Source organism: Misgurnus anguillicaudatus, chromosome 4, assembly GCF_027580225.2.
Source record: "Misgurnus anguillicaudatus chromosome 4, ASM2758022v2, whole genome shotgun sequence".
Lineage (NCBI taxonomy): Eukaryota > Metazoa > Chordata > Actinopteri > Cypriniformes > Cobitidae > Misgurnus > Misgurnus anguillicaudatus.
Genome location: NC_073340.2, coordinates 27,174,972 through 27,191,373, shown reverse-complemented (window position 1 = coordinate 27,191,373; position 16,402 = coordinate 27,174,972). Strand labels below are relative to the sequence as shown.

At 36.9% G+C, this 16,402-nt stretch overlaps 1 protein-coding gene across 1 annotated transcript in view; it reads left to right on the top strand.

Moving 5' to 3' along the window:
* Positions 1–16,402, top strand: part of myo15b (myosin XVB) — a 45,852-nt gene that overhangs the window by 8,922 nt on the left and 20,528 nt on the right. Inside the window, exons 16-30 of the mRNA XM_073867076.1 lie at positions 2,025–2,156; positions 4,464–4,589; positions 4,738–4,815; positions 5,060–5,202; positions 5,368–5,413; positions 5,510–5,634; positions 5,780–5,894; positions 7,595–7,770; positions 7,862–7,952; positions 11,917–11,979; positions 12,157–12,214; positions 13,133–13,257; positions 14,390–14,485; positions 14,620–14,861; positions 14,937–15,100. Of these exons, the coding sequence (XP_073723177.1) occupies positions 2,025–2,156; positions 4,464–4,589; positions 4,738–4,815; positions 5,060–5,202; positions 5,368–5,413; positions 5,510–5,634; positions 5,780–5,894; positions 7,595–7,770; positions 7,862–7,952; positions 11,917–11,979; positions 12,157–12,214; positions 13,133–13,257; positions 14,390–14,485; positions 14,620–14,861; positions 14,937–15,100 (1,780 nt within the window). The remainder of the gene's footprint in view (positions 1–2,024; positions 2,157–4,463; positions 4,590–4,737; positions 4,816–5,059; positions 5,203–5,367; positions 5,414–5,509; positions 5,635–5,779; positions 5,895–7,594; positions 7,771–7,861; positions 7,953–11,916; positions 11,980–12,156; positions 12,215–13,132; positions 13,258–14,389; positions 14,486–14,619; positions 14,862–14,936; positions 15,101–16,402) is intronic.

Sequence of the window (16,402 nt, the reverse complement as noted above, 5' to 3'; positions counted from 1 at the left end):
GTTAAATTGTTCTTTGATATTTACATTATGTAACTGTAAGTGCAAAAATTATCCAAAAACATTTTTACATGTTCATACAACCCTACGATCTGTCTTTTGATGAAATGGTCTATTTTTGCAGTTTTTAAAGGCGTCATGAATAATAATATTTAACTCTTCTCTGATTGGCTCTGCTCTGCGGCTCATGCCAGAAGCTCACATTAGTAAACAGAGCTTATATGTTTGAGCCTGTATCAAATAAAAATACAGATTTTTGAGGAAAAACTAATTGTTTGGGGATTGTTAATAGATGTTTCTGAGTGGTAAGTTTCCAGGGTTTTTTTCATCATAGACCTGCCAACCGTTAGCCGGACTACGTCAGACTTCGTACTTCCGCTAAATTTCATTACGCTTCTGTACTCAGTCTGAGATACCTCCCAGCCAAACCGTTTTCCTCCGGTCTCAAAACGGCCGTCCAATCAACGAACAGAGGGTGGGCTGAGAGCCGTGACGTAGACGTTAAACGCCGAATCACGGTTGTAGTTTGTTGTGGACATGGAGACACAGAAAGCTATTTGCTCTGTTGTGGAGAACCGACACTTGCCAACTTAAACCCGAACAAGAAAAGTGTTTGTTAAACATTTGAATGGAGATTATGTTGTTGCCCTACTCCCGACAAGTTTTTGGAAAAGTTTAATTTATCAACTTTATCGATCGTCAGCGAGAAACTGTGTGCAGCACAGCTTGACGTGCACAACGATCGAGAAATCATGGAAGGGAATTATATTGTTCACAGTTAATGGTGGAGGACGTGTGGGCAAGCATTCTTTGGTGACATTCCTGATTAACCAGAAAATAAGGTAGGAAGATTTAATTTACATATGGTTATGGTTGTCTGGTGGAAGAGTTTGAGAGGAGAGAGGGGCGTTCCTCCCGTTAGACGTGAGTGAAAAGCCACCGTAAGGATAGTGTTCAACTAGCTCTGGCCCGATTTACTTTACATAATCTGCAAAAGTCGTTCATAGCCATGTTAACTCTGGTATTTCGCTCGATGGGTTTGTTTTCACATCATACGTGTATTTTACAGCAGAGATTCGATGCGGCTGATACGGCGCATAAAGCACATCATATCCAAATGTTATGTGTGATTGGCTTACGTTTAGACCAATGATTTTAAACTTCAGACAAGCCCCTCCCACGAGAAGGAAAACGATTGTCAATTATGCCCAGCCAGACTCTGTCTATGAAGCGAAGCAAAATAGCAGAGGATGGTATTACCAGGCTAGCAAAACGTAACTGTAACGTCAAAACTTTAGCTTAAACGCTAGCATATAGCATTAATTAGCATGTAGTACTATTTCAGCAGTCACAACAATATTTAAATTTATGTTTCTATTTATGCATTTGGTAGAAACACTATATCTGAGCATCTTTTCTGTCATAATTTACTCATCTTGATTTTATTTTTCTAATTGTGGGCGCGCAAGCTATTCAATCACGTTGACTGTAAAAGGGTCTATTTTTTGCTTGCTACGCGCTTTTTTTAAGTTGCTAAATCTACAGTGACAAAGGCTCTGCTTTGGAAACAGGTTTACACGCACCTGTGTGTGTGTGTGTCTGTGTGAATGTGTGTGTGTGTGGGTGTGTGTGTCTGTGTGTGTGTGTGTGTGTGTGTCTGTGTGAGTGTGTGTGTCTGTCTGTGTGAGAGACGTGTGATGTGGGGGCGGAGTCTGACTAACTGTGAGTGACAGTTGATTAGCCAAAACACAAAAAGATCTTTTCATTTAAATGATAAAATAAAATAAAAACAATGATCTTCATTTTATTATGAGAAGTGGGAAGAATGTTTGATGAATGGCACCATAGTTTGATTAATTATGTAAATGATCAATTTGTAAATGATGACAGATTTTTCTATTTATAAGTAAACCATACCTTTGCTTTTTCTCTTTCTCTCTGTTTGCCTGTATTGTTTTATCTGAATATTTTTTGTTTCTGTTTGTCTTAGCGAGTGTTTTTGATGGTTATGTGTGTGTTTGTGTTAGGAGGAATATAGTGCTGAGCAGATCCAGTGGTATCCAATAATGCTGGAAGCTTCTCGTGGCTGCCTGGATCTCATCTCAGCAAGGCCGTATGGGATCCTACGCATCCTGGATGATCAAACCTGCCTTCCTCAGGTAACAAAACACATGTGCTTTAAAATTTACAGATATACATAAATAAATGTATACATTTGATGAAATTAATAATAACAGGAGATGTTTCTGTAATTCATCAATACTCATACATACTTCTGTAATGCTCAGCAAAGTATTTAGAAGATATGCTTAAAGGAATATTCCATTTTCTTAAAAGAAAAATCCAGATAATTTACTCACCACCATGTCATTCAAAATGTTGATGTCTTTCTTTGTTCAGTCGAGAAGAAATTATGTTTTTTGAGGAAAACATTGCAGGATTTTTCTCATTTTAATGGACTTTAATAGACACCAACAATAAACACTTAACTCAACACGTAACAGTTTTTTTCAACGGATTTTCAAAGGACTATAAACAATCCCAAACGAGGCATTAGGGTCTTGTCTAGCGAAACGATTGTCATTTTTGACAAGAAAAATAAAAAATATACACTTTTGAGGCACAACTTCTCGTCTGGATCCGGTCCAGCGCGACCTAACGTAAATGCGTAGTGACGTAGGGAGGTCACGTGTTACATATATAAAACGCACATTTGCTGACCATTGTAAACAATAAACTGACACAAAGACATTAATTAGTATCATTTGACATACAACAACGTAGGAACGGTCCTCTTTCAACACACTTGTAAACACTGGGGCGGAGTTTCGCATTCGTCTTCTGTGACCTCTTGACGTCATGACGTATTGTGTGGGTCACGCTGGTGCATCACGACCAGATCTCGACGAGAAGTTGTGCTTTAAAAGTGTATATTTGTCATTTTTCTTTTTAAAAATGACAATCGTTTCGCTAGATAAGACCCTTATGCCTCATTTGGGATTGTTTATAGTCCTTTGAAACTCCGTTGAAAAAAACTGTTACGTGTTGAGTTGTGTTAATTGTTGGTGTCTATTAAAGTCCATTAAAATGAGAAAAACCCTGCAATGTTTTCCTCAAAAAACATAATTTCTTCTCGACTGAACAAAGAAAGACATCAACATTTTGGATGACATGGTGGTGAGTAAATTATCTGGATTTTTCTAGAAAGAAAATGGAATATTCCTTTAACCTCCTAAGATCCAAGCTTTGGTTTGGCTTGCATTTTAGATTTATTCCAGCTATTTGGGGTTAGGAAGAACCACTTAATATAATAACCAAATATTTTTCTTTGAACATAAAATAGTGTAATTGTCCACGTTTGTGTACAACAGGTTCCAGTTACACAGAATTAAGTATTATGGTGCAAACAACAAAAAATGTGACCTCCACGAATGTGGACACACCAGGTCTCAGAAGGTTAAAGGGACCATTGAAAAAAAATAAAATTATCCCATGATTTACTCACTCTCAAGCCATCTGAGATACAAATGTCCATCATCTTTCATTTGAACACAATTTAAGTTATTTTAGTAAATATCCTGGCTCTTCCAAACTTTATAACGGTAGAAAATGGGGTCCAAGACTTTCAAGCTACAAAAAAGTGCATCTATCCTTTACAGATGTAATCCACATGGCTCCAGTGGGTTAATAAAGATCTTTTGAGGGTAATGGATGCGATTTTGTAAAAAAAAAATCCATATTTAAAACTTTATTAACTAATAACTAGCTTATTTTCATGGCCAATGCGCATTCACTAGAGAGTTTGTGATGGACATAGTGACAAACGTGGAGACACAGAGGAGATACCAAACAACGGCAGTCACAAATAAGAGAAAGTCTAAACCAAGGATTTGAAAGAAAATGGCAGTATTTCAGTATAAGGCAAGAGGATATTAACCTGAGGTTAACCTGTAGCTAAATACTAAAGCTAAACTCAACTAAGCTAAACTTAAAACGCCGGATCTTATGCATCGTACGTTACGCATAATGCGCATTGGCCGGAAGTTATTTATTATTATTCGTTTATAGAGTTTTAAATATGGATATATTTCTTACAAAATCGCGTCAGTTACCCTTTGAAGACCTTTATTAACCCCCTGGAGCCGTGTGGATTATGGATGAATGATGGATGCACTTTTTAGGGCTTAACAACTGTGGACCCCTGTTGTATACCTAAGACATTTACCAAAATAACTCCATTTGTGTTTGTCTGAAATATGATGGACATGTGTACCTCGGATAACTTAAGGGTGAGTAATCATGTGGTAAATTTTGGTTGAACTATCACTTTAAAGTCTCTAATGTGAGGTTTAAATATCTTAAAACTGACCCAGTGTTGTTTCATATGCAAATATATTCTACAAATGGATTTATGTGTAGTCTTTGTCTTTTTCAATGCCTCTCACTCCTTCATTTTTCTGTTTTAGGCTACAGACCACACATTCTTGCAGAAATGCCATTATCACCATGGCAACAGCCCTTACTACACCAAACCCAAAATTCCTTTGCCGGTATTCACAGTATATCACTATGCCGGGGCTGTCACGTATCAGGCAAGCAGCCAAGCATTATCTGAGCATTCAAAAGCTTACTTATGCATGAGCATTGCTTCAAAAACCCACCAAGTCATTGTTCTGACAGGTTCAACTTTTGAGGTCTTTTGATGGTATGCAAATTAATATTTAGTTTTTATTTCAACAGGTGCACAACTTCCTAAACAAAAATCATGACCAGTTTCGGCCTGAAGTGTTAGAGCTTTTTGCTCATAGTAGGTTAAAGGTAAATTCATCTCAACTTTCCTTATGGAAACTTGCTTCACGCTGTCCTCATGATGTTTTTAAAGTGTTAGAATTGCCAAGAAACACAATATAGGGTCCATTATTATATATTCATGAGACTGTCTGCACCCAAACACAAGAAGTGATTAACAATGGATATCATTTATACAAGCGTTAAGTCCCATTAAGATTTAAAGGACCAATGTTTGGTAATAAATACCTGTGTTTATTTATCTTGTGTGTAGATGGTGTCGGGTCTCTTCCGGAAGGTACAGGAGCATTACATTCAGCAGAAAGAGTTGGGAAGAGCGAGAGGGCGAAGTCAGATGTCAACTGTGGCTTCTCACTTCCAGCAGTCACTAACAGAGCTCACGAACCGTTTAGAGAGGTCATGTATCACTATTTAATACTAAAAGTTGTGTTTATACACAGAACATTTAATTACTAACGTTTCTGTCATCGATGTAAATAAGTTATAAGTTATATAGAATTTTATTATAAAATATTATATATATTAAATGTTATAATATTTTTTCCCTATTATGATCTGCAGGTCTAAAACTACATTTATACGTTGTTTTAAGCCAAACTATGTTAAGGTAACTTAACTAGACAAATACATTTTTTTTATGTGTTTCAAGACCTTACGCAGATGTCTTGGTGGATCTCAGTTTGGTGTTTTTGTGTTGTTTCAGCTTCCTGGCGTATTCGATATAGATTATGTTACCACACAGCTGAGGCATGGAGGAATACTGGAGACCATTCACGTTAGGAAAAGGGGCTTTCCTATTCGCATTCCCTTTAATCTGTTTATGGAAAGGTACTGTAGCACTGTGGTGTATTTATGGTGCAAACATAACTTTAGATATTGCTCATATTTGAACCCTCATCCTGCACAATACACAAATGAATATTCCAAGCAGTTAGAATTATAAAATTTTTGTGGAAAATCAATCTAATTTCAGGTATGGTGTGTTATTAGCCCAAAAACCTGAACAGTTGACCTGTAAAGAGCAGGTAGTATCTTTGCTAGAGACCATAGGAGCAGAGGAAGGCCAGTACCAGATGGGACTCACTAAGGTGCAGTAGTATACAGTGGTGTGAAAAAGTGTTGGTCCCCCCTCCAGATTTCTTATGTTTTTGTATATTTGTCACACTTTAATGTTTCAGATCACCAAAAAAAATTTAATCTTAGTCAAAGATAACACAGGTGAACACAACATGCAGTTTTTATTATTAAGGGAAAACAAAATTCAAAACTGTATGGCCTTGTGTGAAAAAGTGTTTGCCCCCTAAACAATGAGTTTGTTACAGCGCTCTTGAGGAATTTTGGTCCACTCATCTTTGCAGAATGGTTTTATTTCAGCCACATTGGTGGGTTTTCGAGCATGAACCGCCTTTTTAAGGTCATGCCACAGCATCTCAATAGGACTGAGGTCAGGACTTTGACTAAGCCACTCCAAAGTTTTTATTTTGTTTTTCTTCAGCCATTCAGAGGTGGATTTGCTGGTGTGTTTTGGATCATTGTCCCGCTGCAGAACCCAAGTTCGCTTCAGCTTGAGATCACAAACAGATGGACAGACATTGTCCTTCAGTAGGGCTGGGATAAACGATTATTTTTTAAACAATTAATCTTGCGATTATTTTTTCGATGCATCGATTAATCTAACGATTCATTTTATCAGTCCGATTCGACTTTGATTCGATTCGATTCTCGATTATCTCCCCATTAATTAACTAATAGCAATTTATACATGTTGATTTACATATCTGAATGTAAACATTTCAATATATGTTTATTGCTCTTAAAATTTCAAAATATAAAAAGACTATACAAGTGCAAAATAATGCATTCTTAGTCAGAGGTAGCATTCAATAAAGCGTTTTTGGGTCTGATGAATCGACGCGCACATTTTGCGTCGACGTATTTTTTGCGTCGACGTCGTCGATTACGTCGACGTGTTCTCCCAGCCCTATCCTTCAGGATTTTTTTCCAGGTCCTGAAGCAGCAAAACAGGCCCAGACCATAACATTAACACCACCATATTTTACTGTTGGTATGATGTTGTTTTTTTCTGAAATGCGGTGTTACTTTTACGCCAGACGTAATGGGACACACACCTTCCAAAACGTCCAACTTTTGTCTCGTCAGCCCACAGAGTATTTTCACAAAAGACATTAAGAAATAATTTTCATTTCAAATACTTATAACACTGACAACAGTGGTATGGCCATGATATTGTCATTTAAAAAGTGGAGTTGCAGCCCTCAACTGATGTTTATGTTGTCATTTTGTGTATTGGCCACCAGCTGTGTGATTGCAGTACCAGTTTTAGCCACTAGTTTTGTGATTGCAATACCAGTTTTAGTCACAAGTTTTGTGATTGCAATACCAGTTTTGGCCACAATCCTACATACTGTTCCTTTAAGTTATGTTTTAATAGGGGGCAAACAGTGTTCGAGCCCCAAGTTCAATCCACTGCAACACAACTGCACAGAGGAAGAAAGAGAGCAGTGAAGGTGGAGATGGGGAGGAGGAGGGATGACGGAAAAATTGCAGCTGGACACTGAGTCCTAAAGGCTGCCTTATATGATTGACAGGCCTGAATGTTTAGGCTCCTCTCCTACCTACATTTAGAACTACATTTAAAGTGTGACAAATATGCAATAACATTTGGAGGGGGGCCAACACTTTTTCACAACACTGTATATAATTTATTAAAACTGTCTCTATGATGACCCTTAAGACCCAACCAACAAATGACTGTATTTCAATTCAGGTGTTTATGAAGGAGAATCTTTACCAGCGGGTGGAGGATAAATGGAGCAGTACACAAACATGGGCGGCAGTCACCATTCAAAGGAACATTCGGGGCTTTATATGCAGACGCAACTTCCGGTTCTTTAAACAGAAAGCTATCGTCATTCAATCCCATATTAGGGGCCACCAGGCCAGGTATGTGCAGAGAATGAATTTGAGTGGACATTTAAAAAGGAACTGAACCCGGTTGTTAATGTGAATAAATGCTGCCCCCTTTTTGTTGCAGGAAGTACTACAAGAAATTAAAGCAGTGTTTCACTCAGTTCTGGGCAACCATGATGATAACAAGAAACACAATTAAGAGACGTCACTGGAGGGTGGGAACCTCTCTTTCTGTCTCTCTTCATTTACTCATGTACAAATACATATCTATATCAGTTGTTAACTTCTGATGTAATTGAACTAAATACTGTATATGGACTGTAGAACAATTCTATATAATACAATAAGAGATTTAACATCAAAATGTAAAGTCTAACCTTAAAATGCATGTTTTTCGCGTATCCTTTTCACTCCTTAAGTGGCGCTGTCCCGCTCACGGGACACCTAAGTTTACGTCAATATTTTCCATATAATATTTATGTATATCACAACAAACTATATATTGTTGGAAAGGTCTAAGCCTCTAGAATACATATATCAACAGTGTTTTATAAAATAAATTATGCAAGGAGAGTAATTGATTCAATTTTAAAGAGAGTGCTCCTCAAAACATTTATTAAATACTTTGATGAGGTAATAAGAATAATAGTAACACTCTAGTGTAATTCTCACTATTATCTGGTTAGTTATTAGCATTAATATTACTGAAATATTGGCTGTTTATTAATACTTAAAAACACATATTAATGATTCTGCAAAACCTTATTCTACATCCTTAATCCTACCCAATTCTTACCAATACTTAAACTTAACAACTACTTTACTAAGTATTAAAAATCAGAAATTAGGACAATATTGAGGCAAAAGTAGTTACTAGTTAGTTAATAGTGAGAATTGGACCTTAAAAAGTGTGACCTGAATAATTTATGTACTTTTATATGATTTATTCGAGCCATTTCAAGCAGTGGCAGCTCGTGACTGCTGTTCCGAAGGACGCAAATTCAGTTATGTGTTCGGAGTGTCATGTGTTTTGCTCGTGTTTTTAAGATATGTATATGTTACGTCATGTGAACCATGTGCATCACGTGTTTTGTCAAAATAAGTGCCTGCTGCACACGCGTCAAAACCGCTTATGATAAAACAGACGCTCACGTTCACAAAATACACGCAAGACACTCACTAAACTGTGATTGCGCATGAGATTATGAGAGTATCTGGCAAACGCAAGCGTCTCTTTTATCATAAACCCTTTAGACGCGTCTGCAGCAGGCACATTTTGACAAGACACGTGATGCACATAGGTTCACTTGACGCGCAGAACACGTACTTTGAAATTACGAGCCACACACATGACGGTCTACATACATGTTGTGACGAGCTTCGCATCGTGCGCCCACGAAAAAAGAAGTCACTGGCCACCACTGCTTTCAAGCCTATTTTTGTATAATTTATTAAATAGGATTTAGAAAGTAATGAGTAATTAAATAATTTTTGGAGAGAGTAATTTGTACAGAAATCTATTGCATGCTTGAATATGTAATTAGTAACTATTAATGAATTATTTTTTTTGAGTAACTTAGCAACTAAGGGCACTTTACTAATGATGTATGATGCAGTAAACTCCAGATCTAGCTGCCATCTTATAATTAATTATTATATTAATCATAAATATTATAAATAAAAGTAATCATAATTTATAAACAATCAAATGAAAATATTCAGACATCTAAAACTTGGTTTAAAATAGGCTATACAAATTTCATTTAGTGGCATCTCAACACAAATAATGACCTTTTTGCTGACTTCACTTTTCATGAGAACTTTTTAAAATAACTAAACCAACGGGTGCCAAAGCTATTTTGTAAATGTGTGAAGTTAAATTGAAATAGGTGTCCTAGCAGTATAACCGGATAATTATGTTAATGAACTTCTACCAAAGATCCTTTAGGAAAGTCGTGCCACTAGGCGGCCATGTTTGCAACACATCAGGGCAGTTATTTCAGTCATGCAAGACTAAAGTCCTATCTATGTGAATGGAAAAAGGCAGATATCTCTGAAATCATGTTCTAAAATTACAATTACACAACATATTTCTGACCTAAAAATTAAACCTGAAAACTTTACCATAACCTTTGTCTCTTAAACTCAAATTGCGCTAAAACACCTTTATTTGAAGTTGTTTCAGTAACTTCAGGTTAGCAAGTATCTCTGTATAGAGCCTCGCGCACAGAAAATTTCAATTTTTATCGTTTAGTGATTGGTTCTTTTAACAAGAAGGTGGGACTTTCGTTGATAGAGTGGCCATATTGAGCATTGCCTTTCACCCCATTCAAAATAATAGCAGTGCTATCTTGTTATAATCTATCTTTCTATTTCTCAATAGTGATTCAGGATTACTATTACGTGTTTGATCAGAATGTGAACTTACATCACAAGACTTTGTATATTATTTATATATATTTCCCCTTTTGAAAGGACTTTTGTTCCTAAATGATTTATGAGATGGTGGAATTTAATTTATTGCTCCCTGAATGGCTCTTAGTTTCCTATTACACACCAAGAACCTCAGTAAAAAATCACTGTAAGCAAGGAAGTCAGTTTTTAGTGTTACAGGCATAGGCAATATAACTGTGTATAAATGTAACCTGTCATAGTTGGGTGAGGTGAGCTCCACCCTAACTTGCTCTTTCATCTTTGATCCCTCCATTGCCTCTCTCTCTCTCTCTCTCTCTCTCTCTCTCTCTCTCTCTCTCTCTCTCTCTCTCTCTCTCTCTCTCTCTCTCTCTCTCTCTCTCTCTTTCTCTCTTGATATTTCAAAGATCCACCTAGTCCTGGCACTTCTTCTGTTTGGATTTTTACCTCACTGTCACTTTATGAGAGAGTTTTTTTTATTTCTGTATTTTTATGGGGCTGCATTTGGTTTAATATCCTTCTAGGTACGTTGTGTTAATATTTCTCCATATTATGCATAACAGACAGATTAATGATACTGAGTTTTCATAGGCAGAACATGGCATTTTTATGGCATTGTATATCTCTGATATTTAACTAACACTACAGTTACTTGAGTGTTTCTCTTGACTTTACTCACATTTTGATTTGAAGGCATATGCTTAAATATCTGAAATTAGTTTTGTAGACAAAAATATAATTTTGCAACATATCATTTTTTTTATTACAAAACTAAAATATGAGTTAATTAGTTAGTGTGGTTGAAATGAATGACTTTGAATAATGAAGAAAACCAGCCAAAAAGAGTAGATAGGACCTCATTCAATATTGTTTAAAAATGTTGTTATTTCATAGTTCACCGGTCAGTACCGGTCAAAGGTTTGAATACAACTTTATTTTTTAGTTACTATTTTCCATCTCATAATGAAAGTTAAGTATGAAGAGGGAACTATGGGAATGTATGCACCTTCGTCCGTGTATTTCATTGAGTTTGTGTATAAAGAATATTTATCTAATTATAAGCATTTAGGTCTTCAATCAAAAGATGTTTTAGTTTACAAAGTTATTTTTAAATTATCCAATAAGTTACATAACCAGCTACTTTTGTTTCTTTGGCTTGTTTCCTTGTTACCAACCATTGTTTATGCAGTTTGGACTATGTCCTCCTTATAGCTGTCAAATACTTGTATTGTATTCACTGACTGGTTTGAGATGTGACCCTGGAGTTCAAACACATTCAGTGGGTTGACCAGCTTTGTATGGTCCTATTTTTGTTTATTTAGAAAAGCTTTAATGTTGAACACACAGTAAATCGATCAAATATTTATTTCTGTTTACTAATGTTGAAATAAGCGTAAGGCATCATTTATGCAGCATTGATCCACAAGACAAAAGTCATTAATGCAGTTAAATGCAATGCAATAATAAATCTAAATGATAAGATAAAAGGTGGGTTTGACGACTCAATGTTTGGGGAGGAGCGAGCCAAGGGAGGGGTTTCTGGGATATAAAGGACGCCCAGCAACTAAGAATAGTTCTGTTTACTTTCATGCGATGCTGTGGACAGGTAATAGAATAAACGAGGGATAGTCTTACAACAAAAATGTACCATTGTGTAGTCACGAGAGGATGAAACAAATATGTGAATAGATAGAAGGTACTGTTAAAAATATTGTTATATATATACGTTTTAATGACATTAGATTGTGTATTTCATTTTTTTATCAGGAGCATACGGATAGAACGAGTGTCAAACAAGAAGAAAAACCTACATCTGCCTCTTCAGGGATGGTGAGACGTCTTGAAACTGTTTCTTGCTTTTGTTTTTAATGCTCTCCATTGGTTATGTTTTACATATTACTTATGGTAATACAATGTTGTCCGCCTCAGTATACAAGTATGACTTGTGATAGTCCTTCAAATTCATTTTGGACTTCACTTCTCACAAAGTAATTATGTTTTCTGAAGGATGTGGGAATTTTGGAGATCCCAGCTGATCTGTCAGCCAGACTACACAATGCAACAGGTGAGTGCTGTCTGTCTATCAACAGTATATATCTATTGATCTGTAACAATTCTGCAACTATAATAATTCAAATGCATTGCTTTAAGGACAATAAGATATTACAAGAGTGACCTTAAAGGGACACTCCAGTTTTTTTTTTAAATATGCTCATTTTCCAGCTCCCCGAGAGATAAACATTTGATTCTTACCGTTTTGGAATCCATTCAGCTGATCTCCGGGTCTGGCGCTAGCACTTTTAGCATAGCTTAACATAATCCATTGAATCTGATTAGACCATTAGCATCGCGCTAAAAAATAACCAACGAGTTTATATATTATTCTTATGTAAAACTTGACTCTTCTGTAGTTACATCGTGTACTAAGACCGACGGAAAAGTAAAAGTTGGGATTTATTAGGCAGATATGGCTAGGAATATACTCTTATTCTGGCTTAATAATCAAGACTTTGCTGCTGAAACATGGCTGCAGCAGGTGTAGTGATATTATGGACTGCCCGAAAATAATCCCCTTGGTTACTTTCAAAAATATTTTCGGGCAGTGCGTAATATCACTACGTCTGCTGTCGCCATGCTACATCAGCAAAGTCCTTGATTATAACGGCATATCTGATGTAACTACAGAAGAGTCAAGTTTTAAATATGAAAAATATCGAAACTCTTTGGTTACATTAGCACGATGCTAATGGTCTAATCAGATTCAATGGATTATGCGATTAAGCTATGCTAAAAGTGATAGCGCCAGACCTGGAGATCAGCTGAATGGATTCCAAAACGGTAAGAATCAAATGTTTAACTCTAGGGGAGCTGGAAAATGAGCTTATTTTGAAAAAAAGTGGAATATCCCTTTAAGTACATAGATAAAAACATCAAGCTATGTAATGCTTGCTTGTTTAACTACATTTCCCATAATGCCTTGCAGGACGACCTCAAGGATCAGGGGTAACAGAAGTAGCTCCGCCCCAGGTCAAATCAGAACACAGCCTGTCACTTCCCCGAGACATTGACAACCATCCTTTCTCTAAATATGCCAACACAGTCCTGAAGGTATGATGGAAACATTTAGTTTCATCTTCTTGTAATGTAAGCTTTTCAAAACATTCAAACTAGTTTTGTGACAATTTAATAAATTCATTTGTTTTCGTAATTGCAATAAATTTAACAGTGGCGGCCAGTGACTTCTTTTTTTGTGGGGGCTTGATGCGAAGTTCGTCACAACATGTATGTAGCTCGTCATGTGTGTGGTTCCTTATTTCAAAATATGTGTTCTGCGCGTCGAGTGCGTGTATGTGCATCGCGTGTTTTTGTCAAAATAAGTGCCTGCTGCAGATGCGCCCAAAGGGTCAATGATAAAAGAGACACTCGCGTTTACCAGATACTCACATAATCTCATGCGTAATCATGAGTTTACTGTTAAGGGAGTGTTTTGCGTGTATTTTGTGAAAGTGAACGTCTCTTTTATCACAAACGGGTTTGACGCGTGTGCAGCAGGCACTTATTTTCACAAAACACGTGATGCACAGCCCAGTCTCACGAAATTTCGTTATATAGTGACGTAACTTTTTGATTCTTTTTTGTGATATTATCACGAATTTTCACGTTTTTCCGTGATCGTATAACGAATTCCTGTTTTCCTGTGATTATCACGTATTGGTTACTCAACTGTTTTGTCCTATTTTCTTACCATTGTCACTTCGGATTAGGGTTAGATTTACATAAAATGACATCCCAAACCCAACTCTGACCCTAATGCCAGGAGACAGAAAAAAATCTGAAAATTTTTTTATAAACCAATACATAAAGTGACATTCTAATGCAAGCACCAAATCTAACCCTAAACCAAAGCCACAATGGTTTGAAAATAGAAAAAAGCTGTTGAGTAACCAATACGTGATAATCACATGAAAACAGGAATTCGTGTACGATCACGAAAAAACGTAAAAATTTGTGATAATATCATGAAAAAAGAATCAAAAAATTACGTGACTATATCACAAAACCTTGTGAGCTGAGTTGTGATGCACATGGTTTGCATAACACAACAAACACGTATTTTGAAAACGCAAGCAACATACATGACACTCCAAACACTTATTTTGAATTTGCGCCCCTCGGATGAGCAGTCACGAGCCACCACTTGAATTTAATATGTCATAGTTAACGATCTTCTGTCCTGAAGGACGGATGGTGCCAACCTCAGAGATACCCGCTTCAGAGACCTTTGACCTCTTTGGACCCTGAGGATGCCCGAACTGCTTTAGAAATTTATAAACTGGTCAGTGGGATGCCTAAAAAACATTTACATACTGGGTTTAAACATTTTAATGCTTTATAATAGTTTGGAAAGAAGCTGGATACAGAACGTATTAAAAAATAATATAGATTGCTATTGTTTACTACTTTCTTTAGATCCTGCGTTTCACAGGGGACTCAGATCTGACTGGCTGGCAAGAGCAGATGCTTGGAAACTATATTGTGGAAAAGTGCCAGAATCAGCCGAACATCAGAGACGAGGTTCTTGCCCAACTTGTGTATCAAACCTGGGACGGTGAGAGAGAGGAGAGCGCCCTGCGAGGCTGGTTGCTTCTGGCTTGCTGTCTGAGTACCTTCACACCGTCTCCTTCCCTGGAGAAACCTCTGATCAAATATGTCAGACCTGATGCATGAATGCGCATCAGTGAATTAAAGGATTCAGACGTGAACTATTTTGTGTTTTTTAGATATGTGTCAGATCAGGGTCCAGGAGAGTACCGGTCTTTGTGCCAGCACAAGCTTCTCACCTCCCTCCAGCTTCCCTCCCCTGCCTGTAGGCGGCAGCCTCCAACACAGCTCGAGTGGACAGCCAATCAGAGAAAAGGAAAGATGGTAGTGGAGGTCAACACTTTCAATGGTAAGTATGACAGATGTCTTGAGACAACATTCTGTGTTTAATCACTTGATTTAAGTGTTATATAGGTGGCATATGTTTGACCAGGATACAGTGTAAACATACATTTATAGCAGACACACATGCGCATTAAAAGTGCATAGTGTAACTTTTGGAAGGATTTCATGACAAAAATGCAATATTATACATAACTATATTATCGGTGGTGTATAAAGACCTTACAAAATGAACTGCATTGTTTTTATTACCTTAGAATGAGCCATTTTTATCTACATACACCACACACGGAAGTCGCCATTTTGTGCCGCCATGTTCCTACAATAGCCTGGAATGGACAAACTGCTCTATAGAGCACATTTTGTCACTACGTTGTGTCAGACGATGACGTGTCTGTCCTGTGGTGGTTATCGTAGCTTTTCTATGCGTTTCGAAAGGGAGTTGAGCTGTGAACTGAGCTGTTGGTTGCAATTCACAATATCACTGTTATATGCCGCTAAAAATCTACACAGTGGACCTTTGAAGGGGACATATCATGAAAATCAGATTTTTTCCATGTTTAAGTGCTATAATTTTGTCCACAGTGCTTCTACCAACCTAGAAAATGTATAAAGAACAACCTAGTAACTTAGTTTTGGTAAACCATGCAAGCATGTGAAAAAAATAGCTCATTGAAAATTTCCCTTGTGATGTCAGAAGGGGCTAATACCGCACCTAAATCTGCACTATCCAACCACGGCACTGCCATTTAGTGTAGAGATCAACTCATTTGCAAATAAAAAGGACACACCCAAAAATGGCACATTTTTGTTCATACCTACCAAGTGGCAATTTTAACATGCTATAATAAATTAACTATATGATATTTTGAGCTAAAACTTCACATATGTACTCTGGGGACACCAAAGATTTATTTGCGATCTTGTGAAAGTCTTGTGAAATGTCCCCTTTAAAGGAAAACACTACAGTTTTTCAATATTTTACTATGTTCTTACCTCAACTTAGAGGAATTAATACATTCCTATCTTTTTTCAATGCGTGCACTTAATCTTTGTACAGCGCTTCGTGAATGTGTTAGCATTTAGCCTAGCCCCATTCATTCCTATGGCTCCAAACAAACGTTTTATTTTGTGCCACCATACTTACTCGTGTAACTACTCATGTAACAATCTTTAAATAGTGAAAACATGGAAGTGTTTGTTGGCTTCTATTCATCCCTGTTTGGAGCCATAGGAATGAATGGGGCTCGGCTAAATGCTAACACGTTCACAAGGTGCTGTACAAAGACTAAAAGTGCTCGCATTGAAA